The following is an 18491-nucleotide window of genomic DNA, read 5'->3' on the forward strand; positions in this document are numbered from 1 at the left end:
TTAATAAGAGAAACCCACAGCACCTATGTAATGAGCTTTTCATAGGTGGTGGTAGGTGCAGAAGATCTTGAGTGTGATTTTCAGTGATGAAAAGGACATATAGTTGTTATTGGCAGTTCTATACTGTCTATCATGCACACTTCCAGTGGTGCACAGCACTCAGATCTAAAGGCAGTGTACATCCATGATAGATATAACTGCACAATGTTACTAAATGCACTGTAGAAGTAAATGAATAGGATTATTTTAGTAGGTGAACATCTCATGTCACAGGAGTCAAATTAGCAAGTTTTACTGTTAGCAAATGGGGAGTACTGTATTTATTCTGAATAAGCAGAAAACTTGAGGTACTGGTAACATTTCCAGTTAGGTGCATTTTGTTAACATGTTTGTGGCTCACAAGGGGTGCAACCCTGCCTCTAAAGTTTTAGTAAGCAATGACAGGCAATAGTATCAGGTAATATTAACATCAGATGCTACAGGCAATATGGCTTCTGGCTGCTTACCCGTATGACTCCTCTTATGGACCATTAGCACATTGGGGCCAATGCAAACCATGCCACAGACGTCACATTTCAGTTTACCATTCGGAAGCCGGATGCTGCCATCGAGAGACAACTCCTGACTCATGCGAGTGTCAGAGATCCCGTTGGTTTCAGCTAATGGTTCTTCTAGACCACTCTCCTCATCCTGGGACTGGAGCGGCGTGTCTCGGCGAAGGGGCTTCCTTTCTCCTTCTTCATCACTGTGCCTCTCCAGCTTCACGGAGTTTGCTAAAAAACAAGAATGCACATCTTCAACTTCTCTACATTAGAAGATCATTTGTACATGTAACTTTTCAGTTCATGGCAATTGGGAATAGATAATTTTCATACACATTACATACTGCTGTATACTGTAGTAACACTTAAAAATAGGGTATGTACTCCCTTTAACTGCGGCAAACATGTATAATAAACTTTCAATGCACAACATGTACAGTAAGAACCATTTACTATGGCCCTCATTAAGAACAAGTACACTACTGCACGATCCTAAATGACATGTCTTATGCTTTATGTTCCCTACAAACCTCAGATTGACGTGTGATTTGGAAGACTAAACTAGGATACACCAAACGAATCGTTGTGTAAATGAATGTTGTTTATACAGGTAAATTGGAAAAATCTAAAAAAATAATAATAATAAAAAAAAAAAAATGAACATACTGTACACTTATTATAAGTTTTTTGTACATGAATGCCTCACTACAGATGCAGTGTGTAAAACCCAGACAGACAAAGTCAGTTTTCTGATCATTATAGGAAAATAAATTAGAATAACAAAAAAAACCTTTTGAATTGCACAACTTTATGAAACTTCAGATGAAAAAGAGAAAAAGTAGAAAAAGAGCAATAGTTCAAGTGTGATTTATATACTTTGGCTGGAGAACACATGTTGATATGACAAGAAGTAACAATTAGTCTGGGAATCCCTGCCAGCCTCTCAGTAAGCACATCTCTCTTAATGGCTACTCAGAGTTGCTGTAACATTGTCAAAAGGATTGTGTTAGAGAAATGAACAAATCAGAAGTTTGGAGCAATCTGGTTTATATTGGTTGGATCACGTTTTGGAATTTTGCTTCTTTTCGGTACGCTCTACAACTTTACTAACCCTGTTATTTCATACCTATCCATGAATTGGACTATGGTATTCAGCAGTCTGCTCTATTTAGAAAGTCATGAATACAAATTTAAAGCTACCAAGATGCTTTACCAACCATAAAGTAATATTTAATGTAAAAATGTGCATTTAGAAAACAATCTTTATTCTGGATGGTAGAGCATTACCACAGACACACATGCTAACACAAATAACAGGATCTTCCAAGTTAAGATCAGTGGCCACATAGTTTTTAAATAGGGCTTTGACTCTAACCTTCTGTCTAGTGTATTAACATGTAGTTGGGAAACAGGGGAGAAAGATATGTTACAGCTACGTCAAGGTGAAAACAAAACAAGTTTGTTATAACATTAGGAGAAAAGACTTATCTATAGAAAATACATTGATACTACAGGTTACAAATGTAGCAGTAAACAGGTTAAATAGAATGCCACCGAGAAGCACTACACAGTCAAGTACAAAAAAAAGAAAAGAAAAGATCAATGAAAGAGCAAGATTGTTCTGGCAGGCACAGCTGACAGTTTTCTATCTCCAAACTTCTCACCATAAGGTTTCATCTTGCTGCTTCTTGGCTCTTTTTCAGTAGGACCAAACAGCTGTCAGGTGTTTGCTACAAGCTGTTTACCCCTCTCCTTGTGGTCTCTCTGTATAAGCCCACAAATAAGGCTGCAGAATCCCTGTCAGCACAGGAGGGTGAGGAGCCTGACCTCACGCAGCCCTAATCTCTTGTTCAACACATCTCCATCCTTCCACTTAAAGATCCTGCCGTCAGTACTTGTTGTGTGCCTGTATCCTCTCCCACAGGGATGGAACAGCGAACAGCAGGTCTCCATAGAGGATAAATGCTGCAAGAGGGATCTCCTCACCGCTATACAGAACCTACATGTATAATAATAATTCTGTCACACCATACTGTTGTTGTGAATGTAATAATCAGAGCACCTTTAGACAAAGTGCTTTGGTGGTATAGCAAAATAAATCATAATAACCTGTAATAATAATCTGGAATTTACTTTAAAAGATCAGATATCCTATCACAGAATGTTGAAGTGCTAAAATCTGTGCCTTGTGGAAAAGCATCAGTGCCTGATAACACAATATATTGCACCTTCCCTGTTGTTAGGAATATTGTGTTAGCCAATCTATATATTCTAGCCAGGGACAGGCAACCTGTGTTGACCTATTATTGTCTGTATGCTAGCAGACTATGAAGCTCAAACAAAAACTTTGCTTACCCATGTCCTTGACATACGTTGTCTACTGCTGACTGGCAAAGGATGCTGGGAGTTCAGGTTTAAAAGCAACCGAAGTGCCACATGGTGCACTTCCCACATCTAGGGACAGTGGATAGCATAAATATCCAATTCAGATCTCAGACAGTGGTGATAAATGTCACTTAGAGGAATGTGTGAAAGGTTTCATGTCGGATGTCATATATGAATACTACGCCTCAGTGTTGATCGATGTGAGATTAATGTGATATATCCTACCAAGCACAGGAAATGCTCATTACTGTATGTACTACTAGGATTTAATAAACCGTTTCTTTACTGGAGTATTGGGACTCAATCTTGCCCAGCAAAACTTAGGGTGCTTTGAAAGTTTGTCCTAGGACTGAATAGTGTTGAAAGCACTAGTCCATTACTTACAGACTGTCACTCACCGGACTGTGAGTGCTTCTTCCCGGACTATTAGGAACCGTGGACGTCCTCTATCCTGAGGGACTGCGCATGCGCAGCCCTTTCCAAACCTTCAGTGTATGTTCCTTTAACTTAATTGGCAGATCAGGCAACCTCCCTATATTAAGCACCTGTGGTCAACACCACGTTGCCTGATCTTGGAGTCTCATTCCCCATGAGTCTCTGAAGGTGTTCCTGTGTTTCCTTGTTTATTCAGCCCTGCTGATTCCTGTGGTTTCCAAACCACTTCTACCTCTGTGGTTTCCAAACCACTTCTGCTACTGTGGTTCCCATACCACTTCTACCATCTACTGTATCATTGTGACTGTGAGCTGATTCCTATCCGCTGCCTCCGTGCACTACAGTCTTCTAATCACTTCAACTCTACCATGTATCATTGGGACTGTTAGCTGATGCCTATCCGCTGCCTCCGTGCACTACAGGCTTCAACCACATCCACTCACCTGTTCATGATTGTGACTGCCAGCTGATTCCTATCCGCTGCCTCCGTGCACTACAGTCTTCAACCTGCAACCCGTCTGTGTTTCATCGTGACTGTTTAGCTGATTCCTATCCGCTGCCTCCGTGCACTACAGTCTTCAACCTGCAACTCGTCTGTGTTTCATCATCGTGACTGCTAGCTGATTCCTATCCGCTGCCTCCGTGCACTACAGTCTTCAACCTGCACCCGTCTGTGTTTCATCGTGACTGTTTGGCTGATTCCTATCCGCTGCCTCTGTGCGCTTCAGTCTTCAGTCCTTGTCAACGCTCCCGTGTTTCCTTGAGTCTGCCTCCACTATTGCTACCCGCTATTCTCCGTGATCAACAGTGCCTGTTCAACTCTGCTCTCCCGTGTCCCATCGTTACTGCACCTGCTGGTTGCTATTGGCTACCTCCGTGTTCCCGCAGAGACCCGCTGCTGCTACTCCTCAGCACTACTCATCCATCTACTGCTGATCCGCTCTCCACGCTTTCCTGTGTTCCCTGCTGGTCTACCTACCCGTGCGCTGCACCTACTAGACCACCGCTTCACCCATCCAGGGACTTCGCATCCTGCCGGCCTCCTGCCGTTCAGGTATCTCTGCACTCCTGTCTGACTGCCTCCTGAACCACGGTATGCATACTTCTCATTGACTATGCTGTGTATTGCATACCTTGCTGGACTGTGTTGGTTCTCCTCTGGAGTGTGCTATCCGCTGAGTCTATTGCCATCATTGACTGTGTTATCTTATGCTGGACTACTTCAAGAGACTTTCTATATTGGCAGTATTGTTCAGTCATCTATACATTTATATTGTGCATATCACTGTGGTTCAAAGTCAAGGTGCCCGTGTATATCTTGTGTTGCAGTCTCTCCCCGTGCACCTCCTCACATATATATTCAGTGGTACAACTTGCTGAAGGCAGACCACTGATCCCTGTTTCCTGTATCACCTGTTCCAGTATCCTCTCACATAGCAGTGGTACAACTTGCTATCGCAGACCACTGACTACCCGGATACCTCCACTTGGATTCCACTCCTTCACTCAGACAGCGGTACAACTTGCTATCCGCAGACCGCTGACTCTCATCACCTCCTCGTTTCTGTTGGACATTCCTCCTCACTATAGCAGTGGTACAACTTGCTACCGCAGACCACTGACTACCTTCACGTGTCCTTTGTCCATACAGTTCCTCGTGTATTACTACCTCCATATTGCCAGTGCTGCTAGTCATAGACTTTCCTGAGCATCTCATCATCTGCTATTTCCTGTTCCGTGATCACCCTGCTACCAGAGTACCATATTACCACCTATACTGCTCTGGTAAGCCTATCACCTGGTGATCCCTGGGTAAAGACTCCTAGTGCCCGTGACAGTAAGATCAGGCCATGACAGACCCAGATACGGAACCTACTGCTAAAGAGATGCTGCAGCATCTGGTCAGTCGTGTGGAGCAACAGGATGCTCGCCAACAGCTGTTACTTCAATGTTACCAATCGTTAACCTCCCAAGGAACATCTGGACAGACTGTTACAGCTAGTATTGAAGCTCCTGTGCTTTCCTCCGTTTCCCCAGTGCCATCCCAGGTGTCTACAGCTCCTACGCTTCACCTGCCTACTCCGTCAAAATATGACGGGGACCCCAAAACTTGTAGAGGTTTCCTTAACCAATGTTCAGTCCATTTTGAACTCCAACCTCAAAATTTTTCTACCCATCGTTCCAGAGTGGCCTATCTTATCTCATTGTTTTCTGGACAAGCCCTGGCTTGGGCCTCCCCTCTGTGGGAAAGAAACGATCCAATTCTACAAGATAGTGCCAAATTCATTTCCACGTTCCGAAGTGTGTTCGATGAACCAGGTCGTGTGACCTCCGCTGCTTCCAGCATTCTTCGTTTGCGACAAGGCTCCCATACAGTAGGACAGTATGTCATTCAATTTAGGATCTTAGCCTCTGAACTTCAGTGGAACACTGAAGCATTAGTTGCCGCCTTCTGGCAGGGGCTCTCCGATAAAATTAAAGATGCACTGACTACCCAAGAGCTTCCTTCGTCACTAGAAGATTTGATCTCTCTTTGCCATCGTGTAGACATGAGATTTCGTGAAAGAGAATCTGAGAAAACAACTTCTGCTAAAGCACCTCTTCGTTTAAACCCTCAATTTCGTCCAGTTTCACCTTCTGTGATTCCCATGGAGATAGGACGTTCCAAATTATCTTTAGAAGAGAGGAAACGAAGAGTAAAGAATAGACTCTGTATCTATTGTGCTGATTCCACACATATGCTCAGTTCTTGCCCTAAGAGATCGGGAAATGCCAGGCCCTAACTAGTTCTGGAGAGGTGAAGTTAGGGTCCCTGGAGTCCTCTCCATTGTCTATGAAATCTAAAGTCTGCGCTTTCGATGTTACGATTTCCTTTGCTACTAAATCCTTTGAGTCACAGGCATTGATTGATTCCGGAGCAGCAGGAAATTTCATTTCTAAATCACTAGTGAATCAATGGTCCCTACCAGTGATCACTTTAAAAACACCCATTACTGTGACGGCTATAGATGGATCACGTCTCATCAATGGTCTCATCACCCAGAGTACGTCTCCAGTAACCCTTCAGATTGGTGTACTACACCATGAAGAAATTTCGTTTTTAATTCTTCCTGTTACGACAAGTCCGATTGTCTTAGGCCTTCCATGGCTTCAATGTCACTCTCCCCAGATTGACTGGCGCACCCCTCAAGTTACGTCTTGGGGGCCTGAATGTCACCATCGTTGTCTCTCTCAAGTTATTCCTCTTAAAGTACAGCAATCTTCCATCTCATCTTCCTCCCCGGGACTCCCTCCTCAGTATGCTTCATTTGCCGATGTGTTTGATAAAGCTCAGTCTGAACGTCTTCCTCCTCATCGTTCTTGGGATTGTCCGATCGACCTTCTACCTGGCAAGACTCCTCCCAGGGGTCGGGTCTATCCTCTCTCGTTACCTGAAACTCAAGCCACATCTGAGTACATACGGGAGAATCTCCAGCGTGGGTTCATTCGACCTTCCACCTCTCCCGCTGGAGCTGGGTTCTTCTTCGTCAAAAAGAAGGATGGATCATTACGCCCTTGTATAGATTTTCGTGGACTCAACGCCATTACTATCAAGAATCGGTATCCCATTCCGCTGATCACTGAGCTATTTGATCGCATCAAGGGAGCTCGGATATTTACTAAGTTGGATCTTCGTGGTGCCTACAATTTAATTAGAATCCGTTCCGGTGACGAATGGAAGACCGCGTTTAACACCAGAGATGGGCATTACGAATATTTAGTAATGCCCTTCGGGCTGTGTAATGCCCCCGCGGTTTTCCAGGGTTTCATCAATGAGATCTTTCGGGACTTATTATATGTATGTGTCGTTGTCTACCTGGACGACATATTGATCTTCTCACAGGACCTGCCTTCTCATCACCAACATGTGGCAGAGGTCCTCTCCAGACTACGGAAAAACTCATTGTTCTGTAAATTGGAAAAATGTTCATTCGAGTTACCCCAGATTCCATTCTTGGGGTATATAGTTTCCGGAGTTGGCCTGAAGATGGATCCAGACAAAGTAAATGCTGTACTACATTGGCCTCAGCCAACTACTCTTCGTGCCATCCAGCGTTTTTTAGGTTTTGCCAATTACTATAGACGCTTCATTCAAGACTTCTCATCCATTGCATCTCCCATTGTGGCCTTAACTCGGAAAGGGGCTAATACTAAGCAATGGTCATCTGAGGCTCTCCAAGCCTTTCAAATCCTCAAAGAGTCCTTCTCGTCTGCTCCCATTCTGCGACAACCTGATGTGACACTCCCCTTCTTCCTAGAAGTAGATGCCTCTAATGTGGGCTTAGGAGCTATTCTCTCCCAACGCTCGGAGCAACAAAAATTACATCCTTGTGCCTTCTACTCTCGGGGTCTTCTGCCCGCAGAGAAAAACTATACTATCGGGGACAAGGAGTTGCTGGCCATCAAAGCTGCATTAGAGGAATGGAGATACTTGTTGGAAGGAGCTCGCCATCCGGTGACGATCTTCACGGATCATAAGAACTTGTCATATTTGCAATCTGCTCAATGCTTGAACCCTCGTCAAGCAAGATGGTCTCTTTTCTTTTCCCGTTTTGAATTAATTATAACCTTCAAACCAGCTGCTAAGAACAAGAAAGCTGACGCTCTATCTCGAGCTTTTTGTGACGTCCTCTGATGTAGAAGAGGTTCCCAACCATGCTATTCTAGACCCCAAATGTATTTCTCTGGCTGCTTCATCCACCAAAATGCTACCATTGGGGAAGACCCTCGTGCCTCCTACTCTGAGGAGGAAAATCCTTTCGTGGTTCCATGCCTCTCGTTTTTCTGGACACGCCGGTGAACATAAGACCTTTGAGATTCTCTCTCGTAGTTACTGGTGGCCTTCAATGAGGAGAGACGTCAAAGAGTTTATTGCTTCCTGTGATTTATGTTCTCAGTTCAAATCCTCCCGCAGAACTCCAGCAGGGTTGCTGCGACCACTACCCATTCCGTCCAAGCCTTGGACCCATATTAGTATGGATTTCGTTACTGATTTGCCACCAAGTAAGAATCACAATACTATTTGGGTAGTGGTAGACAGATTTTCGAAGATGGCTCATTTCGTCCCTCTGTCCGGTTTACCTTCCTCGTCTACTCTGGCTGAACATTTCATTAAAGAAATCTTCCGCATCCATGGATGTCCGTCTGAGATTGTGTCAGATAGAGGAGTACAATTCGTTTCCAGATTCTGGCGGGCCCTTTGTAAAACCTTGGGCATACGATTAGCACTCTCATCGTCTTACCATCCGCAATCTAACGGACAAACGGAACGAGTCAATCAAGATCTTGAGACTTTTATTAGGATGTTCTCTTCAGCCAACCAAGACAACTGGGTAGAATTGCTCCCTTGGGCTGAATTCGCCCATAACAACATGTACCATGAGTCATCATCCAAAACTCCATTCTTTGTGGTTTACGGTCACCATCCGTCTTTTCCGGAATTTCCTGCCCTCCCACCCACCCAAGTTCCTGCTGTGGAGACTGCTTGTCAGACCTTCAAAAATATCTGGTCTCAGGTCAAAACCTGTTTAAAGAAGACATCTAACAAATATAAGTCTTTCGCAGATAAGAAGAGGCGGGCTATTCCACCACTAAAAATTGGAGATCGGGTTTGGTTATCTACCAAAAATATTCGTTTGAAGGTTCCATCTATGAAATTCGCCCCTCGTTTTATTGGTCCATATAGGATCATTCAAGTTATCAATCCAGTATGTGTTAAACTTCTTCTTCCTAAGAATCTTCGGATTTCCAATGCCTTCCATGTGTCCTTACTCAAACCTCTTATTATCAATCGTTTCTCGACTCCTCCCTCAGCACCGCAGCCAGTTCAAGTTCATCAGGAGGAGGATTTCGAGATTACTGAGGTATTGGATGCAAAAATTTCGCGAGGAGTCCTCCGTTTCCTCGTTCATTGGAAGGGCTTTGGTCCTGAAGAGCGTTCATGGATCAAAGCTGAAGATCTTAATGCTCCTGCCCTTCTGAAGAAGTTTTATTCCAAAAATCCGGACAAGCCCGGTTCCAGGCGTTCTGTGCCCACCTTTAAAAGGGGGGGTACTGTCACTCACCGGACTGTGAGTGCTTCTTCCCGGACTATTAGGAACCGTGGACGTCCTCTATCCTGAGGGACTGCGCATGCGCAGCCCTTTCCAAACCTTCAGTGTATGTTCCTTTAACTTAATTGGCAGATCAGGCAACCTCCCTATATTAAGCACCTGTGGTCAACACCACGTTGCCTGATCTTGGAGTCTCATTCCCCATGAGTCTCTGAAGGTGTTCCTGTGTTTCCTTGTTTATTCAGCCCTGCTGATTCCTGTGGTTTCCAAACCACTTCTACCTCTGTGGTTTCCAAACCACTTCTGCTACTGTGGTTCCCATACCACTTCTACCATCTACTGTATCATTGTGACTGTGAGCTGATTCCTATCCGCTGCCTCCGTGCACTACAGTCTTCTAATCACTTCAACTCTACCATGTATCATTGGGACTGTTAGCTGATGCCTATCCGCTGCCTCCGTGCACTACAGGCTTCAACCACATCCACTCACCTGTTCATGATTGTGACTGCCAGCTGATTCCTATCCGCTGCCTCCGTGCACTACAGTCTTCAACCTGCAACCCGTCTGTGTTTCATCGTGACTGTTTAGCTGATTCCTATCCGCTGCCTCCGTGCACTACAGTCTTCAACCTGCAACTCGTCTGTGTTTCATCATCGTGACTGCTAGCTGATTCCTATCCGCTGCCTCCGTGCACTACAGTCTTCAACCTGCACCCGTCTGTGTTTCATCGTGACTGTTTGGCTGATTCCTATCCGCTGCCTCTGTGCGCTTCAGTCTTCAGTCCTTGTCAACGCTCCCGTGTTTCCTTGAGTCTGCCTCCACTATTGCTACCCGCTATTCTCCGTGATCAACAGTGCCTGTTCAACTCTGCTCTCCCGTGTCCCATCGTTACTGCACCTGCTGGTTGCTATTGGCTACCTCCGTGTTCCCGCAGAGACCCGCTGCTGCTACTCCTCAGCACTACTCATCCATCTACTGCTGATCCGCTCTCCACGCTTTCCTGTGTTCCCTGCTGGTCTACCTACCCGTGCGCTGCACCTACTAGACCACCGCTTCACCCATCCAGGGACTTCGCATCCTGCCGGCCTCCTGCCGTTCAGGTATCTCTGCACTCCTGTCTGACTGCCTCCTGAACCACGGTATGCATACTTCTCATTGACTATGCTGTGTATTGCATACCTTGCTGGACTGTGTTGGTTCTCCTCTGGAGTGTGCTATCCGCTGAGTCTATTGCCATCATTGACTGTGTTATCTTATGCTGGACTACTTCAAGAGACTTTCTATATTGGCAGTATTGTTCAGTCATCTATACATTTATATTGTGCATATCACTGTGGTTCAAAGTCAAGGTGCCCGTGTATATCTTGTGTTGCAGTCTCTCCCCGTGCACCTCCTCACATATATATTCAGTGGTACAACTTGCTGAAGGCAGACCACTGATCCCTGTTTCCTGTATCACCTGTTCCAGTATCCTCTCACATAGCAGTGGTACAACTTGCTATCGCAGACCACTGACTACCCGGATACCTCCACTTGGATTCCACTCCTTCACTCAGACAGCGGTACAACTTGCTATCCGCAGACCGCTGACTCTCATCACCTCCTCGTTTCTGTTGGACATTCCTCCTCACTATAGCAGTGGTACAACTTGCTACCGCAGACCACTGACTACCTTCACGTGTCCTTTGTCCATACAGTTCCTCGTGTATTACTACCTCCATATTGCCAGTGCTGCTAGTCATAGACTTTCCTGAGCATCTCATCATCTGCTATTTCCTGTTCCGTGATCACCCTGCTACCAGAGTACCATATTACCACCTATACTGCTCTGGTAAGCCTATCACCTGGTGATCCCTGGGTAAAGACTCCTAGTGCCCGTGACACAGACTCTGTTGTTGCCAGGCATAGAACTGTGTAAAACAAAAACACTCAGATGCCATGTTTCTGAAGCCTCTGCATTTTTGAACAGCCTAAGGCCTTGTACACACAAACATCACTATTAGGCATTCCATGCAGTTTCTTAAACACTTTCTGACCAGCGTTTGCTTTGTATCAATTTCAACGTTGTATGCAGCGTTCACAAGCTTTGACGGTCAGTACATAGTATGCCGTGCTACAGGGAAGCTTTGAGAAAATACTGAATGCTCTGTACAAGTATTAGCCTAGTCTTTGTTTTTTAATGCCAGTGTGCAAATTACTTTCTCATTCCAACATATCCCTACAGTAGCACATTTGTACATTATATTTTTCTAACCTGTACCCCTTGTTGCTGTATACTAGCCACTGGCACCCTATAATGTTGTCAATTTTACACTCAGTGTTCCTGAAGGCTAACATTGTTTTCTGAGTTTACATTGAGAGTTAAGAGGTTGAGAAACACTGATTTAATAAGTGCTTCCTACTAGTATATTGTATATACAGACGTCAGCAAGACATATTCATGTGTTGCACAGCTAACTGTTAAGTACTGGAACACTGCAATGCTCATCGTCCCTTAGTTAGATAACATTCAGACAGCTGAAAGTCAATGTAATTTTTAGTTTCATAACCTCTTGTTCTCAGCCTTTGATAAGGGAATGTGACAACCATCTCATCATTATGAAAGCCTCTACTATCTATCTTCCTTGTGCTGTTTTAGCAACATTCTCAGTAACTGCCTCTTCCTGCATTCACATGACATTTTAAAAGTTACATCATGTAGTGGATTATCTTAACTTATCAAAAGAAAACATCTTTGAAAATAAAAGAGAAAAAAAACGTCAAAAAGTCATTTTTCTCTTCATTTGTGCTGGTGAAATTTAACATGGGTTTTTCTGTACCATAAACACTGGTTATTACGGATACTGAAAGGCCACATGAATCTAGGTCTTTTTTTTTTTTTTTTTACTTCAGTCCCATAAGCAGAAGCATTGACTGACTGCTTGTATTTTTACTGACATAGAAAATGTACTTGTCCAGAACATGTCCAGAGTATATACAACACAAATGGGGTTCAGGAATTTTAAATAAAGGGTTTACAACGGAACACAACCTCAAAATCATTCTTGCTGCATTTCAGTGTGTATCATTGTAGTGAATGTAGAGGAACTGATTTTAACTGAATACTACTCTGTCCTTACATACCAGTGTAAATTCTTTTTACTGTCTTTTACTAGAATTTTTTTTTTTAATGACTCTTTAGTAAAATTTACTTTGGCAAACCTGAGCAGAACTGGATACCTATGCCAAGGCATAACCTGGTGTAGTGGGTGCCTATAGATAGGTTTGTCATATGCTCCATTACTATGTGGGTAATACTGTCAGATCTTTGGGAATTAGTTAAACGGAGTTGGGGTGTAGGTTTTAGCTAGACCCTTGTTTTGATTAGATTAGGAAGCAGGTGATACGATCCTCCAGAAATTTTATCTGCACTAGTTTACATAAAACCCACAATATTAAGACCTATATATATGTATGAAAAAGCTAATTTGGATGTCCTGGTTTAAATATTGCTTGCAAAACAAGATGCAGATAAATGAGTGGCACTGAAATGAGCAATAACAAATACAACACAATCTCCAAAGTTATGCCACTTATCCTGACTATAGGACATAGCCAAGCTTATCTGTCAGAGCATGTCCTGTGCACAGGATATGGAACACAAAACACATGTTAGAGCAGTGATGGGTAACAGGCGGCCCTCCGAGCCTTCACCTGCGGCCCCAAGCTCCTTTTTGCTTTATTGTCAGATGTGTTTGCTATTGCTTGTAACACTTATTTAAAGTGCATGCTGATAAGTTGTTATATATACATGTGTCTTTCTTTGATTAAATGTATTGCTTTAATTTACTTATGATGTTAAGGGTAATGTGCGGCCCTTTTGAGTGTTAGAGGGCCGACCCTTGCAGGTCCTGAAGTGTATCAGACTGCCCATTACTGTGCTAGAACATTATTCTACGGGCTACATGCATGTGTTTGTTCTGTATATGCTAGCAAATGCATTAAGGTTTCCTAGCGCAAAAAATGCAATAATTCATATCCAGATATAAAGCTAAAATCATGTACTGTAGAAATATTGGTTGATTTTGAAAAATCAATACGTTGCATGCTTTCCATAAAACAGTGATCTATACATTTATGTTTGGTTTCTGATATGAAAACAAAAACAAATGCACAACATCAATGCAAGAGCTTTGCCTTTTGGAAATGTAATTTACATAGCTGCCTGGTAAGTCAATGCTTTGACTATTGGAGAGAGAAAACAACTATCTGACATCATTGCGGCCTGAGCAGGCCCAAACTAGCGCTCGTTTTTTTGTATTCTGGTTAATAACAATTATAGTAAGGTGTTGTACTAGCATTGTGAGAACTGACACCATAGCTGACAAGAGCTCAAGCCACAAACCTGAGATTCTCTGCACCCTCAGCTATGGTGAGAGATGGGAGGTTCATAATACACATGTGCATAGATTGTACATAGCAACGGACACTGAGAACACAATGAACACATTACTTTTTGGCTATTTAGGATGTTTTGAAGGAGTGGGGGATAATTCTGTTGAAAGAGTGTGCTCTATAAGCACTTTAATAATATTATGTAGTGAATTTACTTTAGGTCATTTGTACTTTTTGTGTGTCTTTTTATCTTCCCTTAGTACTAATCTAGTATTTGGAAATGCTTCCAAAATTCCATCTGGAAGGGAGGTGGTGTAACCCTTCAAGTTCCCACCTCCTGAATATTTAATCCATGGGGAAGCAAGAAGAAAACAGGTCCTTCTCCAACTAGTATGACAATATAAAAACTCATAACTAATGGGCACATGCAGCGAGAATTTACCAACTGAAATTCAATGAAAATGCTTGCGGAGAAATACTGGGACACTATCCACGACCTTCTGCAGTGGATGTATCAGTTCAACTGAGATAAAGCTGCCTACAAATTCTATTCTTTTGAAGCTCATGATTAGCCAGAATCTATCAATGACAGGCATGGACAAATGAGTCTCTCCTATCTTTTCTGGAGGCAATTTCAAGTTCATCCCAATACTCACTCCAGAATAAACATTTTTTCTTTGACTTTGTTATATTTTTTTGTAATAAAAAGGTGAACGGTGTTACCTATCCTTCCCTTTTATGCCAGATTAGATGTTTGTTCTGAGTAGCCAATACCATGTATGGTACGGAGCAGAGGCGATCCAATATTTGTAGGAGGGTCTAATCCATAGGTATTTAAGTAGTAATGCTGAAGTCAGTATACATAACTAGATGCCTCTTGTGTAAAGTTATTTGGTGTTGTTTTGTTTAGTGCCTTTCCTGCACCAATTAATTAACTCTTCCAGTAATATTTAATCTCTTTACCAGCACTGCGGAGTCTTATAATACAAAATTTATGTATGGGTATGCTTTTCCACATACATTACAGCATTCAGCTGGTGTGTTGCTTGCCAAGATTGTATCGAACAAATTACTACAACATAGTTCTGAAATGGCAGCATAACAGAAAGCCTTCCGTGAATCAGAGGATATCTGAAAGGACAATTATTTATCTTTTCTAGTATATGTGTTATGTAGGACGCCTGTAGAATACACAGCAAGGAACATATATATCATACAAAGTATGGCATATCAACACCCTGATACATGAGTAATTTAAAATAATGATGTACTGTGCCCTTCTAGGAAATAATTATATGAACATGACTGTGGGACAACAGATACGGGATCCCCCAACAGACACACCCTATTTTGCAGCACCAAGACTAGCTTACAGCCATGAAACCGGTTCCATGTTAACTTCCTTAGAAAGTAGCTGGAATTAATGAATTCACCCCCTGGCTGACCCAGCCGAGCCTTGCGCAATACAGCAGTCTTCTGCATCATAGAACTGTTCTTCTTTAGTATTGCTTTTCTAGTAGTGCTAGGGGTGTCCAGGTTATATACTCCCCTGTTGTCTGTCTAACCCTCTGGAGTCTTACCCTTGTACCTCCCGGACTCAGATTATAGGGTTCGTTTATCATTCCAGGCTGACCACATCAATCATAGCTGTCCACATTTTGGCTATTTAATGTATGTCAGAGATTATTTGCTAACACTTTGAAATTGATGTCAGAGCACTGAAATCTGCCACCTCGGACCGGGTGAAATGACATAGGGGTTCTCTTCCTGAGCACTGTGTTAGGTCTCTCCTGTCTCCAGCTCTATTAAATCCATGTAAACTGAATCTAATGGAAGCAACTCTACTAGACTTCGTTTTCAGTGAATCCTACAAGGAGTGACTGTAACAACGCCCTCAATCCCCCCACCTTCCTCCAAGTTGCAAAGAAGAATGAATACAAATTGAAAAAAGTAAAACACGTTTAGAATAAAAATACATGCTTATAGTGCCATCACTCATTCAAATTTAAAATAAACTACATGATACTACATATCGCTATCATGGGGAGAGCTAGCTGATTACATCTTTTGGTAAATGAATGGTAATCTAATGGGTCTTTATTAAGAGTGTAATAGATACAAAAACAGAATTTTGAAAAGGCATATTTTAAAACTAATTTTGCCTATTTGTCCCTCTATAAAATAGACATAAATTAAAAAAAGAGATTATTCCAATATAAAATTCTCATTTATAACTAACAAAAAAAAAGTGATTACAGACAGAGAAAAAGACATATCCGAAGCGGAAAAATCTGCTTGGTCCTGAATGGGAGAGGAAGGGGCTGGGTACCATTGGTCATTAAGTAGTTAATGATTAGTATGCCCTAGGAATTCCAGGTTATACGAGTATATTTTAGGCATGATGCTCCAAATTATGGAAATAAACCTTACCTGGAAAATCTCAAATCCTAAGCATTGTGGATATTCCATATCATACCTGTACTAGACATGACAAGTAGCACATCAAACTCTTGTATCTACGTCACATACTGCAGTACGCTTGTATATGGACATTACAGGATATAATGTAGTACTGACCCAGAAACAAGGCACAACAGTGGTATAGGTCTACCTAAAGGAGGCTTATCTTCATGTAATTTCGTCTTTAACCAGATGGGACATTACACATGTACTGGTCCTGAGTCAAAACATTGATATCCAACTTTTTATTTCTTGGTTAGGCCAAGCTTATTTTAGATGCACAGAACAATATGTAATATTCTCAAAATAGCTAGTAACCTGATTGCTGTCTACACATTCTGTATTACCCGCTCTTCGTGTATGGAGGACAACCAGTATAAGCCAGATTGAAGGGAATGGTCTATTGTTGTAGTTATTATTCATACTTGCCAACTTTGGAACAAAGCTATTCGGGAGGGGGCTACATCATGGGGCCCTGGCCAACTCGATTTGCGTAGTTAGGCAGTGCCCCTGACAATCCTTGCCAATTTCAGCCTATCACAGCAGGGGGTGTGGCCAGAATGCCGCAATAAGACCACCCACTTCACCAACACAGAGGTCAAGCTGTGGGAGGTTGCCTTGTTCTCCCGGGAGTCTCCCGGACATTCCATAAGAGTAGGCAACTATGTTATTATTACCATCATCATCATCATCGTTTATTTATATTGCATGGTCATATTTCCAGGGAAAATGTAATCCTTCACATCAGTCCCTGGTACATTGGAACTTATGCTAGGGAATTTAGACAAGCGGGTTATGCATGCGCAGACTGACACCTGACTGGCATGGCGAGTGGTAAGACTCCTTTTACCGCTTCTGGCCAGAGACTCTGGGAAGACTCAGCTGCTCCGGTGATATTTGTTTGTTTTTTTTATAAATTGCAGGTAGAAGTTTTTCTAGCACTGGAATAAGCAGCACAACACAAATTGGCTCACAAGTTAGAATGATTCTGTAGTAAAATCAAACTTATAACATCTATACTTATATATATTAAGAGCCATGAAAATTCATAATAGATTGTATGGAAATATTACATACACTTTAATGTAGTTGTAAAGGTTAATAGTTGGTTTTGGAGTGTAAGGGATAATGCTCAGCTGCAGATCAGTAAACAATTGCACACATGTCACCCTCCTGCTCTTGTCTCCTGGGAACCATCACCATTGGGAGATATGAAAGTCCAAGGAAGATTTAAAAGTAAAAGGAAACAGGGAGGGAGGGAGAATCACCTGCAAGTGTAGACATCCTAACATTGCTTCTAAGGGTGGACATGTCAAAATCAATATTAGGGACAAAATCTTTGTGGTGATGGAAGCATGGAACAGACCACTTCTACAGACAACAAACAGTGTGTCAGGTGTGGACCGTCTTCGTTTCTATTCCATCCTAACTCTCATCTGCAACAGGGCACCAAATATAGAACTTCCTCTGTCCAAACACTGTGACATTTTAAATGTCTAAATATGCGATGCCTGTCACTCAATAATAGCATATTACGATCACAGTTTTACATCCGATTTGTTAATTACTTTTTTAGAGTGATATTAGGTATGAGCCAACATTAAAGAAAAACTCTATCCAAAAATAAAAATATATCGCCCATACTGGTCTGATTGTTACTCGAACTGCTCTCCAGGCCCAATGAAACTATTCATGCAAATAGAAATCACACTATGGAGGACCATCAACGCCCGCTTGGCCTGTCGGAAACAAGCAAGTAATTAGAATACAAAGCAGAGTGGTGTGTGACCTTTAAAAACACCAGGAAACCCCGGCAGGCTTACTGAGTGGCTCACACAACCTTATGTTATATTTATAAAAAAAAGAATTAAGCATAAATAAGTATTTATTGAGAAAGAGTAATCAACAAGGAGAAGTATGAAAGAGCAAAAGAATATGCTCAGTTTGCTGAAAGCATTTTTGCTGTTTAATATTTTAGATAGAGGCGGGCAACTTGTGGCTCTGAAGCGGTTTTGACATTTTTAAATTACAACATTCTGGGACTATTAGTTCCACAATTGCTTAAAGAGCACATATTACACATTGTATTATAAAGCATGATGATTCACTGAAAACTATATTGTCTTACATTTCCCTGGCTGATAGAATAGCCCTGTTTACAGTATTAAGAAGTTGCTCAGTGCATGCTACCATATCCCAT

General features: G+C 42.4%; 1 protein-coding gene across 4 annotated transcripts in view; it reads right to left on the bottom strand.

The window, feature by feature from the left end:
* Positions 1 to 18491, bottom strand: part of IKZF2 (IKAROS family zinc finger 2) — a 72326-nt gene that overhangs the window by 24948 nt on the left and 28887 nt on the right. For 3 of the 4 annotated variants that reach the window (XM_075180325.1, XM_075180324.1, XM_075180322.1), the window contains exon 4: positions 507 to 773. In XM_075180325.1, the coding sequence (XP_075036426.1) occupies positions 507 to 773 (267 nt within the window). The remainder of the gene's footprint in view (positions 1 to 506; positions 774 to 18491) is intronic. The other variant, XM_075180323.1, reaches the window with a different exon arrangement.

The sequence above is a fragment of the Mixophyes fleayi genome, chromosome 7 (genome assembly GCF_038048845.1).
Source record: "Mixophyes fleayi isolate aMixFle1 chromosome 7, aMixFle1.hap1, whole genome shotgun sequence".
Classification (NCBI taxonomy): Eukaryota; Metazoa; Chordata; class Amphibia; order Anura; family Limnodynastidae; genus Mixophyes; species Mixophyes fleayi.